The 17573-nt window shown below is 47.0% G+C and overlaps 1 protein-coding gene across 8 annotated transcripts in view; it reads right to left on the reverse strand.

Annotated features, from left to right (window-relative positions):
* Nucleotides 1-17573, reverse strand: part of Fhod3 (formin homology 2 domain containing 3) — a 412004-nt gene that overhangs the window by 48827 nt on the left and 345604 nt on the right. For all 8 annotated transcript variants that reach the window (XM_050134860.1, XM_050134859.1, XM_050134858.1 and 5 more), the window contains one exon: nt 306-584. In XM_050134860.1, the coding sequence (XP_049990817.1) occupies nt 306-584 (279 nt within the window). The remainder of the gene's footprint in view (nt 1-305; nt 585-17573) is intronic.

A 17573-nucleotide genomic window follows, 5' to 3' on the forward strand; every position in this document is an offset into this window, starting at 1 on the left:
GGAACTGGAAAGGGCCACATTTGGTATCATCGGCCTTGAGACAGATCAAAGGAAACTAGTGGTTTCTTTTCCACATCTCAGTCCTCTGCACAGTTCTGACATCTGGACCCCCTTCAGCACCTGTGGGAGTGAGAGATCCCACAGCACGGGAGGAGGTCGCAGAGCCAGAACTCTGACTCGCTGTCACTGTGAGACAGGCGGCAGGTGAGGGAGTGAGCCTTTCCCACCGGTCACCTTGGAGGGTAGCCTGCGGCCAGGCTGTTGTCCAGCAAGACACCGGCACGTGGAGAAGGGGTTTCATTTACCTGTCGTCCTGTCCTCAGACAGCTTGCCTTCCTTCTCTTCCCTCTCCAAGGTGCTACTGGAGGACGAGATGCTGGAGGCGGAGCAGTTGTCCCTCTCGTTCACCTCCTCATTTTGCCTCTCTTTTTCACTCAGCGAGGCTCTCTCTTCAGGCTCCAGCTCCAGCGCCGGCTCTTCTTGGCTCTCTGCACCCTGGTGGGCAGAGGTTATGTCCCGGCTGGCTTCATCAGCACCCTGCCCAGCTTCTGCCTCCAGTTCAGGCTCGTGGTCCTTATCGCTCACTGTTGAAGACAAGAGTAGAGATTATATCAACAACAGATTTCTTTGGGGCGCAGGAGTCACACAAGAATTGGGTTCGATTCCACTGGGCAAGGTCTAAGAGTAGCCCCAAGACTCCTGCTTGCGGTTACTGAGCTAATGTCTGCTTCTGTGACCAAGACTGTGCAGGTGGTGTGCGAGTCCACTCAGTGAATCTTAAAATGTGGAGGAGTCAGGCAAGCCAGCTCCAGCGAGGGGAGCCTCTGAAATTGGAGATGCCCAAACAGCAGCACAAAAGTACCAGCAGGCTTAGAAACCTGAGGAACCCACATGTGCCACCGGCATTCCAGATGAAACGGGCCACGTGGTGGGAATACAGGTGGCTTCTGCAAGCTGACAGGACACCCTAGCTGGCAGCCAACAATGAACAGGGACCTGGTCTACAAAGTCACACTGAGCAAACCTGGAAGATGTCTTCCCAGGTCTCCTGGAGATCAAGGCCCAGCTGACCACAGGACCCCAGCTGAGCCGTATTGGGAAACTACAAGACAATATGCAGGTACCATTTCCGATCAAACACAGAATGGAATGCAGGGTCTTTGGGAGGGAAACAGCAAAACCCACACTAAATCAAGCTAACCAGCAAGCTGCAGCCCAAAGCTTTTTTGACATTTAGGTGTAGGGGCACTTCATTTGAATTTTAATAAATAAAACTTGCCTGAGGTTCAGAAAAGTCAAACAGTCACACTGGCCAGCCTTACAGACCAAGTCATAATAACACACACCTTTAATCACGGTAGCCATAGTAGCTTGCCATAAAAACTACTTACTACTAGATTTAGAAATCATGTAAACATATGGTGTTCCAATAATAAGAAAAACATAATATTCTTGTTAGCTCTAATCAAAATCTGCATTCAGGCACTGTTATTCAGGTGTTCTCTTGCATTATCATGTTTCACAGAACTTTGTGTCTAAAGGGGAAGTAGAAATTTGCAAACTTCTTTTCATTTGGTGAATAAACATGAGAACAACCCTCCCAGCAATTTTCAAACTGTTATAAGGCCTCAAACTGACAAAAGTTTGAGGACTCCACATTCTCTTCGTGGGTTATTTATTTTGAATTTATTGACATCTGTGTTTTCATCACTTGCTTCATTTTTTTGTATTTCACTTCTTGAAAAAAATTTACTTAATTTTAAAACAAAGCAATAAAATGTTGTGATAGTTGAAACAAATATACCACATAAAAAAGGGAAACATAATTTCGTAATTCTCATATGAAAAAATCCTGTCAAGATAATTATGTGTAAGATATATTAAAAGATTAAAAGTTCTATATATGTTATAAAAAAAAAACTGGGCGGTGCATGACTTTAATCCCAGAACTAAAGAGGATTATAAAACAGGAGGAGATAACTCTCAGTCACAGTCTTAGTCTGAGATTCTTGGAGACAGGATCACCGTTTCAGACTGGGGTAGGTAAGAGCCAGTATGTGGCTCTTTTGCTTTTCGGACGTTCAGGTTAGTTTTATTTATTAAAATACAGGTGAAATGCCACTATATCTAAGGGTTAGCCCAGCAAGGCAATCCCCCTTTGCTTACACACTGCTTACCCATGGTGTGAAGCTAACCCTCAACTGCAAAAACTGCTTCACAGACTCAATTGGTGTCTCACCCTTGAGAAGCCCAGGCCTGCACTCTGGTCTACACAAATGTTCTTTTCATAGGTATCTTTCTTTCTTCTCCCTTCAAGCCTATGCTTAAATATATTTCCCCTTTCTTAATAAGCTCCAACTTTGCTTATAAAAATACTTTTGAAGTAAGTATTGGGCTGGAAAGATAGCTTGATAAACAGGAGCACTTGTTGCTGTTGTAGAGGACCTGGTTCAAACTCCAGCACCCGCATGGTGGCTCACGCCATCTGAAAACCCAGTTTCAGGGGATTTAAGAGGCATGCATGCAGTGCACAAACATACATGCAGGCTAAATATTCATACACATAAAATAAAATAAATTAACTTGTTTTTAAGAAAAGCACTGGGTATGGTGGCTTATGTAATCCTGGTACCCCTGAGAATCTGTGGCTAGCAGGGCTTCGCAGTGAGTTCCACACCAGCACGGGCTATACAGTGAGAGTCTGAAAACACAACAAAACCTGAAATAAAGGACCACTCATGGGCAGAGGCCACATAGACTGATGAAGACTAGAAACATAGTGCCAGTGCCAACGTAAAATGCCCGTTTCCAGCCACGCGCTGCTCCAGGGTGCAGGGAAATGGCTGTCTGCCTCACACCTGGTTTTGCTGAGCAAAGCTCTCAGCCCTGAGCTTTGGACAAGTAACAAAATGACTGAGAATACAAAAACCTCCAGGCAAACATCATATGGATAGGCCAGATGAGGTTGGGTCCCTCCTGACAGCAACCCCCTGCATGAGGCTATAGTGCTAAAACTGCCAGTGTCTAGGGACACATGCACAGACAAACAGACACACAGAGACATACACACATACACCACACCACTCAAGTTGATGAAGATCTTCAGGCAAGATTGAAAGAAACCTCTCCCTCCCTCTCCCTTCTCCCACCCCCCCTCTTTGGAAAATACTGCTGCCTTCAGGGTGGGGGAGAGGTAGCCACAGGGTACTTAAGGTTGGCCTCTCAGCCTGTGGGTGAGCCAAGCTCTGCCTTTACCACAGGAGGGAAAACGGCCTTCACTGGGCAGAGACCCAACCATCATCAGCTTCTTAGCGGGAAGTCACTGAGCCAGGAGTCACTGGGGACAGCACCCTATCCCTGTCTGGTACCTGTGTTATGCTGGGATGGATCAAGGAGATGGGTAGGGGCAGGAAGGATGAGAAGGGCAGAGGAAGGGCAAGGGAAGAACTGTGGCCTTTTCTTACACTCTGGACACTTCCCAGCTACCAGAGAAACACCCTGTGTGGACCCCAGGGTCCTGTGTGGACCCCACAGTGGCCTTCAGGCATGAATTTGGGGTGAGATAGTGTGTTTCTTCCCCCTGCTTGATGGATGACCTGCCATGTGTTTATCCCTGGGCTCTCTCACTTAGCACAGGAGCCTGCTTTAGAGCCCAGAGGCTGTCCCAGACAGCCAACTTTCCAAACAAAGATGCCAGGGCCAATAGCAGCAGAAGGAAGCCAAAAGGCACAGCCCTTTGAGCTCACACACCTGAGAACAGGCATGCCTTGCACTGTCCCGTAAAGGCAAAGCCCAGGATATATCCTGGGAAAGACTCAGTATGGCCTCCGGAGAAGCCCGTTTTGGGGTGGAAGGATCTCGATGCTAATTCCTTTTTCATTTAGTGATCCAGTCTTTAGCAGAGAGAGACAAACCTCTGTGAGCTTTACACGCCAGGCCAAAGGGGAGCATGAGCAATGGTGGTGTCATGATGGGGCTGACAGGAAGCATATGTGGACATGCACACTCACTTCAGAATACCCACATCAAATGAAAATGTGTCTGCGACAGCCTAGCATGTGGCCTGCACTTGGGCATTCATGGTGAAGCATGTGGGGGACCTGGACAAGGGTGTCTTCCAGTGACTCTGTCCCTGGCAGGGTGAACTAGAATAGCTCCCCAGCCCCTGGAGACCCCGCAAAGGAGAGGGAATACGCATGGCTGCCGCTGCGTGACTGTAGCTGGCATGGATCACCTGTGCCGTCTCATCCCGCTTAACCCACAGAACTCAGACAGCAACTCAGGCCCTGGTTGGCCAAGGGCTGTCTGGACAGATGTGGTAACAGATGTGCTAGGTCTGAATGAGCCACGCACTCCTGGGAAGAAACAACATTAATGCCACCCCAGCCTGCCAGAACCTAACTGCACGGAGGCTGGGCCGTTGATCTGTGAATCCAAACACTGGGGGGATTTCTTCTCATGAGTTGTAGGAAGGCCATCATCTTCAAAGTCACCTCCTGCCTAGAACACATGCCTCAGAGTCCATAGGGTCTGGCTGGATAGCTGCGGCATGTGGGGCTGTCCTGACTAATTTACGAGCTAATTAAGTACTGCTCATACTCGTCCACATGAAACAAAACAAGCAACGAATTAAGACTCAAGTCAGCAAACAAGAATGGAGGTTTGTTCCTAGCATCATGCAATGAGCCGCCAGTGATGTTCAACCCCGTCGCCCCTCTGCCTTCAAAAGTTTACCACGCAGTGACGACACTGGCTAGAGAGCCTTGTTTGGAGAAGTCAGGCTTGTGTGTGTGTGTGTGTGTGTGTGTGTGTGTAGGAGGTCACTGGGCAAGATGACAGGCAGACGGGGAGGGAGCAGCAGGTCATGGTAGACCCTCCTCCAGCCATCAGCTAGGGCAAACGTTCTTTAAGGCCATCTTCTCTTCTTTCACCTGAGACGCCCTATCTGGTGCAGGAACCATCAGTCCCTCACAAAGTTCCTGTTACTCCTGGTCAAGTACCTACGATGACCCCGAGACACAACACTAAATCCCACCGTATTCTCTGTCCTCTTTTTTACTCCCTTCAATCAGGGCTTCTCTTAGCAATGCCTCTCTTCATACACACAGCCATTGTTTTGGGGTTACTCCTCCTCTGAAGGGCCTCTTGCCTTGTGGATAAATAGGAGCAGTATCCTCTATCCCAGGGGCTTCAGGACATGGAGGAGGCATGGAGTCTGTAGTCTGCAGGAAACAAAGGTTTTCATCAATGCCTTGGATGAAAACAAGTGTTTCTGCCTCCGGGCTACCCCAAGTTCATGTAGTTGACAAGCATTTCTCCAGCCCAACAGTAGTGTCGGTGGTGACATGGACAGTGATGCCCAATCAGCTGCACTGTGACACCAATGATAACTGCACAGGGTGAGAGAGAAGAGATCCTAAAGTTTTGCACGGCAAGGCACAAAAGTCCTATTGCCCCATGGGAATGGCATGATGCCAGCCATTTAGTTCCTACTACACAATATAAAACTTCTACCATCATGATGCATGTTTCAGTATCAAGAGCACCATGCCCTGGGAAGTTGATGCCCTGGGAAAGGGTAGCAAGGCACTTTCATGAAGTCCAGAAGGGATCTATAAGTCCCCACTCCAAAAAGACATTTGAGCAGTCTCGGAGGATGAGGAGGAGTTAAAGGGGCAAACACTGTGGTGAGAAGAGAGAAGAGCGCACACAGAAGCCTGGAGCGCGTGCTATGTGGGAGCTGCTCAGCTGGCTCAGCTCAGAGTCAGCAGGAGTTGGCCAGCTATCTAGGGCTAGGACTACTGGCCTTGTGTGCTTAGAAAAGCACCTGAGAGTTTGTCTGAGGGGCAGTGACAGCTGCTTTAGGTAGAGAGCAAGCATGTGTTGTGCTGTCTACAAGTGCCCCGTCTATGCCTCTGTCAGGTCGAGCGTGCTTCCTGTGGGAACAGCTAGCCTTGGACATAAGGGTGAAGCTCCAATCAGAATGGACTAGAGTCAGGTAGCAACCCTGCAAATGATGAGACTGGAAATGAAGACTAGAAAGAAGCAAATGCCAGTCAAAGAACCTCCACAGGGGAAGACTTCCGATAACCCAGAACTACCCGGGACAGGTGAGAGATTGAAGCTCTCCACAGGGGAAGAATGCTCATAACCCAGGACTACCTGGGACAGGTGAGAGATGGAAGTCCTCCACGTGGGAAGACTGCTTATAACCTAGGACTACCTGGGACAGGTGAGAGATGGGCCCTGGACATTGGGATGGTCCCCCCCCCCCCCCTCCAGGTATCAGCTAGAGGAAGGGCTATGCTGAGTTTGAGGGAGCAGGCACTGTCAGCACCCTCTGGGCCACACTTACTGAGTATTTTGTAAAATGTTTGCTGAGATCTTCCTGATCTCTCCACAGGGAAAGCTCTGTGATAATCCTCAGAAGGTCAAGGCAAGGGGCTAGGGATGTGCACTTCAGTTGGTAGAGTATTTGCCTAGAATGCACAAAGGCATGAGTTCCATCCTTGGTACCACATTAAAACTTGATGTCATGATGCATACCTATAATCCTAGCAATCAAGAGGTAGAGGCTGGGAGGGGACAGGGAGGTAAGAAATTAGAAGTGATCCTGAATTACGTAGTGAGTCAGAGTCTAGCCTGGACTACATAAGAAAGACCCTGTCGAAAAGGGGGTGCCTCTGGTGGCTGGCTCAGACAGTAAAGTGCTTGCTGCATGAACATGAGGATCTGAGTTGATATCTTCAGCACCCACATAGAAAGGCAGGCATAGCACCGCACATCTGTAAACCAGCTGTGGGAAGACAGAGACAGGTAGATTTCTATAGCCATCTGCCTAACCAGTCTAGCTCAGTCCGTGAGCTCCAGGTTCCAGGAGAGGATCTGTCTCAAAAAGTAAGGTAGAAATAACTGAGGAAGAAACTTAACACCTACACATATACATGCTACACACAGATACACACACACATACCTGCACACACACACCTGCACACATGCACATGCCACGCATACCCACACACCCATGCACACGCACACACGCACATGCCACACACACACCTGCACACATGCACATGCCACACACACACCCCTGCACACATGCACATGCCACACATACACACACCCCTGCACACACGCACATTCCACACACACACACCTGCACACACACACACCTGCACACACACACACCTGCACACACGCACATGCCACACACACACCCCTGCACACACACACACCTGCACACATGTACATGCCATACACACATGGCCAGAACATCACAGTGGGACATTATGCCAAGGTAGCTGAACAGAAGGGGCAGGGTAGGGTATGGTATGTACCTCTTTAGCGTGTGTTCATCAGGATTCCACCCTTGCCCATGGGACCACCATGATGAAGCAGGTACCTGGGGTAGGGGCTGCCAGAATGCCATGCACTTGTCTTCACATCCTGGCTCTGCTTGTGTCTCAAGGGCTGGCAGGGGGCGGGAACTGCAAGAGTGCTAGCAGCCTCACTTTCTCCAGCAGGGGCCACTAGGCAGGAGTGGAAGGAGAGCATTGCAGGGAGGGGCGGGTGACATTCAAGGGGCCCAGAGCTGAATGTGTGCCGCTGGACTGCAGCCTGGGGAGCAGACGGCCACGGCTCAGCATCGCCAGGACGCACTTAGGACAGACTAGAAAAATGTGCTTGGCCCGAAGCACGCTGACCTGATTCTGAGGGTGGAAACCAGACTTCAAGGTTGGGGAGAAGGATAAGAGAGGAGGGATAAGAAACCTTAACCCAGTGAAAGGATGTGTCCATGTGTCATTTATGCAAAGAAGAAGAAGTAACAGGACAGGAGGGGTCCTGGACCCGCAAGGCCAATGGGCTGCACTTGAAGGAGTGCTCTTTTGAGTTTTGTTCATTAATTGTGGAACATGTGCCTGCATGTGTGTAGAGGTCAGAGGACAACTTCGTGGAGTCAGTGCTCTCCTTCCACCTTTAAACCTGGGTCCCGGGGATCAAACTCAGATCGTCCAGCTTGTTCAGCAAGCTTCCCTATCTACTGAGCCCTGTAATGAACCCTCAAAGGATCTCTTCGCACCAGAGAATCAAACATTACAGGAGCAAGGGAGTTTGGGAAGCCACGAGGGGACCCACAGATGTGAGAAGCCAGAGAAGCAAGGGGGTAACTGGCTCCTTATTCTGTGGATACAAAAGGCTATGCTGCCATGTACATCAGAGACCTGGACATCGGAAAATGGCAGGAAGGACCTGAGCATAGTCACTAGCTCCTCCTGCATTCCAAAGGCAGCCGAGCAGAGAGTCCTCCCAAAGGCCAATACCACCTCCTCAGCCACTCTCCAAAACCTCTGCTGGACGTTGGGCCCCACTTGGCCTTGAGTGAAGTGAAGACGGAAGTTACCATGTATTAAGTATCTTTTCCAACCGCAGGTTGTGTTAGGAAGCATATTAAAATGTTACGCTTTTTAGTTTCCTCGTCTACACTGTAGAGACCCTTGTCCCCATGTAAGAAGCGAGGAAGCAGCTTCAGAGGGGGCAATCTACTTGCCACAGAACGGATGAAAACAGGACATTGTGCCCCGCACCTTCTGCAGCAAGCGAGACAGGAGAGACTGGTATGTCTATACCAGAGCACCACGGACCAGAAGCTGTTCGGTTCTATGGCTTCTTCCCTTGCTTACGACTCTCTCTGAATGCTGATCACTCACCACAGACCTTCAAGCCTAGCAGTGAGACCATTTCCTCCTTTCCTTAGCTGCTTCCTTAGGGTGCTTGAGCACCTCTGATGGCCCCTTGACTTCCCTACACCTTTGCAAGCAGCCTTTCAGTAAACATCTCTAGTCTAGAGCACCTGTCTATCCACAGGCTCTCACGGTCAAGCAGAGTACATGGATACTGCTGGGACTCTAACTAGATAGGCCTGCCTGAATGTCCTGTTAATAACAGGTTCCGCAGTGTGGAAGGTGATTGAGCCACAAAGGAGGAACATGTAATAGTCCTGAAAACACCCAGCAACATAGTCGTGCTAATAATGGCTGCTTTCTTCAATGTCCCCAAGAGTGGAGCCCAATGTTCACTTACAACATCTAGATTCAATCAATCTCTGGGTGGCTTTAATCAGTTTTAGTCTGTGGTAGTGTCCCAATGGCTCTGCCAGAGCTTGGCTTCCAGGCAAGTCTTATGAAACCACAGGCTGGGCCAGGCTGTTCTAGAATAGCTGCTCAAACAGTGCACGTTCCAGGGACCTCCCCAGTTTAGAGCTAATAACCAACACCATCGACTTGAGACTCGAGGTTTAATGCATAAATCTGAGAATGGTCCCAGGAGGAAAGACTCACAGCTCTGAAAATTCTTCAGACTTTGCTTTGTTGTTGGGCCAACGCTTGCTGCGCTGGTCGCTAAGATTTATCTAAAGCAGGCGTTCTCATCCCTAATACTGTGGGCATTTAGGGCCAAACAAGTCCTTGTCATGGAAAGCAGTCCAGTGTGTTATAGGATTTGTAGCCCTCTAGTTTCTGCTCACTAGGAACCCTTAACATTACACCCACAACCTTCACATTACTGTGACAAACAAAGATGTCCCCAGACACTGTCAAATGTTCCCCCAAGAGTAAAATCACCCCCAAACAGAATCTCTGCTCACAGGAACACTTTCATTAGCAGAGTACAAACTGAATTATGCAAGTTTCACAAAAGTAGCATGTTGTGTTGCCAGGGATAGAACAGCACAGCAGTTAGGGGCACTGAGCGCTCTCTTAGGACCAGGGTTTTGTTCCCAGCACCCACATGGTAGTTCACAAACTTCTGGAACTCTAGTTCCAGGGGACCCATATCCTTTTCTGACTCCTGTGGACACTGCATGCATGCCGTGCATATCAACTAATGTAAGTACACACAGAAACACATAAATATTTTCCATGTAACATGTTTTCACCAGCAAAAAAGTAATTTTACTGTTAATTTATAGGTCTTCGAAACTAAGGTCTCAGCCTTGCTTCAAAGTTTAGAGCTAGATGTTCATAGAAGTTTATATCTAAGATACACTAAGGTACCTTTAGAAAGCGCCGCTTTATAGACCCATAACTGAACTCCACAGTCCCAACCACCAAGACTTTTCTCATTTAGCAACGTGGAACTCAATATGAAGTTCCAGGCTTGTACTCTTAGGCTGCGCCATCACCAAATCCAGATTCTGACACTCTCAAATCACATCCAATTTTACATATTAATCTTAATCCAAAGAGCACATGGGAATAAGGACGAGGTCAAGAAATGATAATGACGGTCATCAGAGCAGACAGATCTAGGACCTTGATGCCTGGTGTATTCAACTGCTCTGTGCACTTGGGCTCGAAGTTAGGCAAGATCACAAGTGCTACAGGGATGGTGGTTTCTAGGCACACACACATGCACACAGCTGCAGAGACAGTTTAGTCTCTAAAGTACCTGTCATGTAGTCAATCATGAGGATCTGAATTCAGTACACAGAACTTACACAGAAGCTGGGCTTGTGAGTACACGCTTGTAACCTAGCACTAGGAAGACAGAGACAGGCAGATCTCTGGGGATCTCTGGCCTGCCAGTCTAGCCTAATCTTTAAGCATTAGGCCAAGGGAATCCTAGCTTAGCAAACTGCAGAATGATGACTGATTTTGACATCTGACCTCCACATGCATGTATATGTGTTCCTGCATGCACACACACATGTACACATAATATACGTTTTTATACACTATGTAGCCTAATATATTTTATATCTAAATATATATGTACACACACACAAGTTCTGTTCCCCTCTTCCTTCTCAGGTGACGCTTCTGACTTAAATTCAACACTGTAGTATCACAAAATAAAAAACAGCACCCAGTTTCCGATTCAGTTATTGTGCACCTGATAAAATACTGTAAATATTCTATTTCATATGATAAACAGAAAGTGGGATGCTGTCCCAGGTTTGTTCATTGTTTACTGACATAGTTATGATTTTGGAATCAGGTGATGGGGCCATAAACACTAGGTTACAAAGACTTCTGAACTGTGTGAAAGTCTTTCCTAAAGTCAGACACACACAGGTGCTGTTCTGGTTCTAACATGTAGAATGGGATCGGCTCTACTCCTCACTCATCCTCAGATCAGCCTTTCATTGAGAGTGGAGACACTCCAAAATGGCAGAGCTTTTCAGTAGCCTCTCTGGCCCCAGTCAACCCTCAAAGAGAAGCACCAAGGAGCTCCAAGAAACACGAGATGATGAGGAAACAGTGAGGCAAGGGGAGGACCCAGAAGGCAAACAGCACATTTCTTGTGCATATTATCTTGAAGATGTAAAGGGCTTCAAAGAGATTGCATCAAAAAAGCTACTAGAACCTTCTAGTCAGTGGATCTATCAAACTGAGGCAGCTTTCTCAGAGAAGCTCCAACCTGGAAAGTCATAAAAGAAGCTTGTGTGTCTCAAACACACAAAATGTATTTGCAGGGTCCCTGAGTCCCGGGGTAGTCTTACAGAATCAGGATTTTAGGGCCTGTAAAGACAGCATGTGCTTCTCAGCAACACTGTAGCTTTTAGATCACTGTGTATATGGGCAGGGAGAGGCGCCCGAGGAAAACAGAAGTTGTGGACACAACATGTGGTTACCAGGGTCCTGAGCCAGAGACAGATGCCAGCAAGGAACTCAGACTGTCATTGATTGTTGCTTCCAAGGTTTTGGTCATTGGACTGTGACCTACCCCGCTGAAAAAGGTACCGAGCCATGTGGCTAACATGGATAAGAATAATGGGTTAACTTAAGTTATAAGAGCTAATACAAAGCCTGAGCTAATGGGCCAATCAGTTTATATCTAATGTAGACTCTCTGTGTGATTTTCTTTGGGGCTTACCAGCTGTGGGAACTGGGTAGGACATAAACCCCAACAAGCTGGCCCTCATGTTACATAAGACTAAAGATCCTCATTGTCCCAGCTCACAGAACTTCCTGACTACACCTGAAAGCATCAGTCTGAGGTTCCTGCTTTCAATGAAAGGTACCCATGTCTCTCCTGCCCTCCCGATGTAAGCAGGACCTTGTACTCCTCACACCCTCTTTATTAATTAGGAACATACAAATTCATTGCTATTCAAAACATGAATTTTTTATTTAACATTATAATATAAAGTTGATGGTAAAGTCTGTTTAAAAACCATTTACTTTAATGTTGGGTAACAACTGCCTATGGAATTCCCATGTGCCTGCAGCCTTGAGGAGGCACTGAGAGCCCTTTTTCTGAAATAGATCTCTAAGGATATGTGTAAAGGCAGAAATGGGAGAGAAAAAAATATGAACATGACTGTGAGTGAGAGTAATCATTTCACTGTCCACCATTCTGTGTGTCTCTGGGATGAAGGAAAAGCATGCCTTCAGGTTTCTCACAGTACATGTCTAGGCAACACTAGCCCATGTTCGTATCACCATGGGAACCAGGGCTGGGAAAATGGCACACATGGAGGTTCTCTGACCACCTCTGTTGCTAGAGGCATACAGTTCTTATCTCTGGCCCTGGAGTTCTATGCTGTCTACCAGCATCTCTGAAGTTCTTACAGCCCAGCTTCTCAGCTTACATGTAGGGTAAAGTTCCAAGGCTTTCCCAGTTCTTAACACCAGTTTCTGTGAGATCATCACGTTGAACAAAAAGTGCCAGCTTCACCAGGTTTCTCAAAGTTGTTCAATGTTTTCTCTTCACTTGAGGTTTATACTTTATCTACTTCAAAAGACTTAAAACTTCAGTATGCCAAAATATGGCATAAAAGGGGCTGGAGCGATAGTTTAGCAGTTAAGAAGACTGGCTGCACTTGCAGAAGACCCAGGTTCAACTGTCAGTACCCACTTGGTGTTTCACAACTTTCGCTCCAGTCCAGATAATCCACTACCCTCTTCTGACCACAGTATCTACATGGCGTACATGCACACATTCATACAAAACACTCACAACACATAAAATAAAAATAAATAAACCTTAAAAAGAAAAACACAGCACAAGAAAAACATTGCAGGCAACTATGAATCTCTCCAACTTGGAACAGTTTTACCTTTTCCAGTGAACTGCTGGTGGGCACAATGACTTTCAGTGAGGATTCACAAGAGAGGAGACAGAGGCCTGGCCTCGGGTGGTGCTCCTGAAGGATTTGGTCAAAGGGACTGAATGGCATCAAGGGGCTTCAGGCGGGTGAGGAATGAGGAGGAGTATAGCCCGAGGCCCAAAGCCACAGGAATCGAGTTTCTAGCCAATTAATAAAACACTGGACTAAAGGTACCCAGAAGTGTCACGCTCACAGACCGGCAAGTATGAGGCTGATGACTGACAGTGTCCACAGCTGCTAGGCCAGGTGGGAACAGGGCACCAGATGTTTCTACCTCATGCCACAGGGATTAGGTCAACGAAGACAGTACCTATAACCTGAAGGAGACTCTAACAGCACACAACAAAGCCGACCAGGACACCCAGTCAGCACTACCCACGAGGACTACTGTCGAGACGATCGGTGGAGGCCTCTGTAAGAAACGATCATTCATTTAAATGGCCTGGATATTCTACGACAGAACTGCGTGTCTATTCTTTATTTCCAGGTGCCAGGAAGTATACACTGGAGAACCATCTTACTTTAAATTCCTGGATCTGAGAGAGACGTAACAGTAAGCCACCGACGATAGTTCCTGCAAATGCTTCCAGGTGCATATGTGATTGGATTAGCCTCATATCCCCAGCATCAATGGGTCCTTTGGTAATACCTTAATGTCCAATTAAAGACAGCAAAAGAAACTCTGCTAGTGAATATATTTTTCTTGATTTAAATTTTATGTACTAGGCCCAAATTTTCGGATGCACCTCTAAAGTCCTTTCTCAGTATGCGCATACGGGGAACAACACAGCCAACCTGGCCTGTGTATGTTCCCCAGTAAGGCGTATGGATAAGCTTTCCTCCATTGAGAAAAGTAATTCCTCTGCATCTGGCCTCAGGAGGGTCCTGTGTGTTTGAGGAAAGGATTATGGTGGAAGCATAGTTCCCATTCCCCAGAGACATATTAAAGGGGATATGTCTAGCCGGAACACATCGCCGGGACCAGCAAGACAATAGCTGCCTTTCGGGCTGATGGTTTTACTTTACTCTGTTTCCATGAGATGAATCCCCTGGCAACGACTCATTTGGTGATCATATTTTGTGTGACAGTTACTTGTCTCATTGTTACAAAATGTCTGACACAGCATCTTATTTTGGCCCACAGTTGGAGAGTGCAGTCCACTGTGTTAGCGAAGTCACGAAGTCACGGGGCGGGGCCTGAGGCAGCTGCCCACACATTGCATCCACAGTCAGATCACAGAGGGAAATGAGCAGGTGGGCCCAGCTTTCTGTTTCTCTTTTGTTGCATTCTGGACCACGAGCTGTGGAAGAGTGCCGCCCACAGAGACTGGATCTTCCCATAGTAACTAAAATTGGTCTAATTCAGACCCCTCACAGCTATGCGGAGAGGCTTGTCCCACGGAAGATTCTAGATGCCATCAAGTTGACAACTGAGTTTAAGCACCACAATTGACTATACTGACTTCTTCTTACTCAAGATGGAATTATTCCTTTTAATTCTTTGAAAAATTAAAAACAAATCATATAAAAGAATGTTATCTTAACTGGAACCCTCCACTTTGATCCGTGAGAATAGCCTTGATGCCAGAGTCATCTGTGGGTTTTGGCACAACAGGAAATAAACTTATATGCTCTGATGCAAGCCCTCGGGTCTCAGTACAATGCCAGCCTACCAAAGCAATGGCCATGCTCACTGACCGCTGGGGCTGCTTGCACTACTTACAGTGAGCACAGCGAAGAAGAGCACATGCAGATGTCAGCACCTCACTTGGTCTGCTAGCTTGACACAAAAGGAAAAATACCCAGACCATGACAACCAAGACTAGGCCGTTAGGGACACACATCTGCTGTGAGCTGCAAAGGGACCAGATGGGCAAACAATTCCGGCACACATTGTCTTGATGGTGGGGGCCAGTGGCATCACTTATACGAAAGTTACAGCATACTTAGCTGAGACGGATTTGGAGGGCTCGCTAGATGGTACATGATGCCAGCAGTTTAGCCTTTGGGTCCTCCCTTCTCAAGTGGATTTTGTGAGGAGAATGAAAAGGAATTCCAATGTTTTCATATCTCTCTTGCTTTGTGTTTTTGAGACAGGGCCTGCCTTATGTAGCCCTCGATCATGGTATATTGCCAAGACTAGTTTTGAACTCTTAATATTCCTGCCTCTACCTTTACTTGTGCTTAGAATTATAGATCTGTGCCACAGAGCCTAGTTCTTATGATTTTAAAAGTCCTTCAGAGTTTGAGTAAATAATTGTAAGCTGGATGTGGCCATTAATTCTTGAGGTGAACGCGGGAAGATCAGTAATTCAAAGCCATGATCTGCTACATAGAGAGGCTTGAAGCCTACCGCCAACACACGAGACCCTGTTTCAAAACGCTAAAACCAAACAGCAAAAAAGCAGCCACAAAATGACCGACTGTCTTGAGGCATACATAGGTTAGGAACAAATATTAGCTTTTTCTTTTCTTATCAATATGACTCTGCAATGCTGGCTTTGTGCAAACACTGGGGAGAGGGTAGGCAAAGGGATGGCAGGCATAAACTACAACCACAACACACGGCATGTGCCAATGTGACTCCTCAAATGCTGGGATGCAGCTCTACCCATGGACCCTTCTCCCAGCCCTGGCATAGCCCATAACAGTCCCATGAATCTTCCCTTGCAGTTATCCTCAGGACACTGCAGATGATGCCATGCTACCCAAACACATGAGCCTGGGAAGGAAGGGGCAGGGTACGAGAGAACCACGAAATGCACTGTGGTCATATGCTCCAGAAATGACCAAGAATGAAAAAGCACGCCAACTCTTGGCACATGGGGAACACAACAGTGCCAGGTGTTTGGTGCAGGACAAACATCTGGATGTGTGGTTATATGTGTTATTCTTCCTCCAGATGTTGGACTATTGTAAACATTAGGGGTAAGCAAAAAGTTACTTGGGAAATTTGAAAATGAGACCTGATAGAAGAGTCCAGTGGCCAGAGGCTGTGGGGGTGTTTTAAAGACCAACAACAAAGCAATAACAAAGCAGAAGGGTTAATCCCTGTCACCTCAGCTTAGTAGTTCTGTCAAAAAAAAAATGCCCCAAATCGGCAGGAACTCCCAGCAGTTCTTGATCTTCCTCTTAGGGAATTCTTTTTAGATCTATCATTCTTGATTTATGGTGTGTAATCGTGTGTAGTGTTTGGGTGTAAATAGGTGTGGGGGGGGGTGCTGCGTGTCTGCTTTGATCACTTTTCCATCTTAATTTCTGAAGCAGGATCTCCCACTAAACATGGGGCTTACCGTTTGGCTGGGCTCCCTGCCTAGCAGGCTCCAAGGGCTCCTCTGTCTCTCCCCACTCCCCGCCCCCATGCTGGAAATCTGGGTGTGACCACTACATCTGACTTATCTGATCCCAACTCAGGTCCCTTGTATTTGCACAGCAAACACTTTCCTGACAGAGTCGTCTCCCCAGTCCCTCATCTCCAATACGAAACTCAACTACACATGAGGACAAGGAAGTCGGAATAGGTGGTGGTCCTGCTCATTCAGACTACAGTTAACGCAGGAGAGCCAGCCACCTGTGTCTTGAAAGACCCACTGGTCTCCCCAAGGGAATTCAAACGATACCACAGAGGTTGTTTTATTGATGTCCAGGTGTGTAAATTCCAGCCTTGTATCGTGTTTCACATCGAAACCGCACCAGTATGATTTTCAGTCAAACATTCTCTCCGTCTCTACTGATCCTTTCACTGGAGACAGCAATGACATTTGCTATTTATCTCTCTGAAAGCTTACTGGAAAAAGTTCATGCTGATTAATATGTATGACTAACATAGCAAATATATATGTGTATAAGTCTAATATATATGTGTATGTATTTTATTTTCTGTGCTCTTCTGGGAGCTTAAAATATAGTTTTTTTTTCTTAGATGGGATGACCTCAGGCACGACTGTAATTAAACCTAATCCTTGAGGTACTGTCTTCGGCAGCAAACATTGAATGGTTAAAAACTCTGAGGACAAACGAGATTTTATAGGTACCGCCAATCCCCTCTCTTTAGGACTGTGCCCTATTTCACATTTAGACCAACGTTGTTCTCAACAGCTGGAGGAACATGTTAGAGTGTAAAATCCCCAGATTAAGCGCCGAACCACAACTCTGCTAGAGGCAAATTTTTATACTGCCTGTGGAAAAGCCAAGCACAGAGAAGACAATAACCTGAAGACTTACAGTTGCCACAGAATGGCTGCCTTCTCCAACTCAGGCTTGCATTTTCAGACTGAAATTACTCATCTGTGACTGAGCCATCTGCCTGGGACAGTCCTCCATGGGGTCAGGAACCAGGAGTAACTAGACACACTGAAAATTCTGGAGGACGGGAGCCTGCTCCTGCCCAATGGACCCCGAGGCTAGGCGAGCCGGCAGAAAGTTGGATAGACCATCTTTCTTTTTTTTTTTTTTTTTTTTT

Source organism: Alexandromys fortis, unplaced genomic scaffold (genome assembly GCF_014885135.2).
Source record: "Alexandromys fortis isolate MF-2015 unplaced genomic scaffold, M_Fortis_MF-2015_v1.1 scaffold_25, whole genome shotgun sequence".
Taxonomy (NCBI): Eukaryota; Metazoa; Chordata; class Mammalia; order Rodentia; family Cricetidae; genus Alexandromys; species Alexandromys fortis.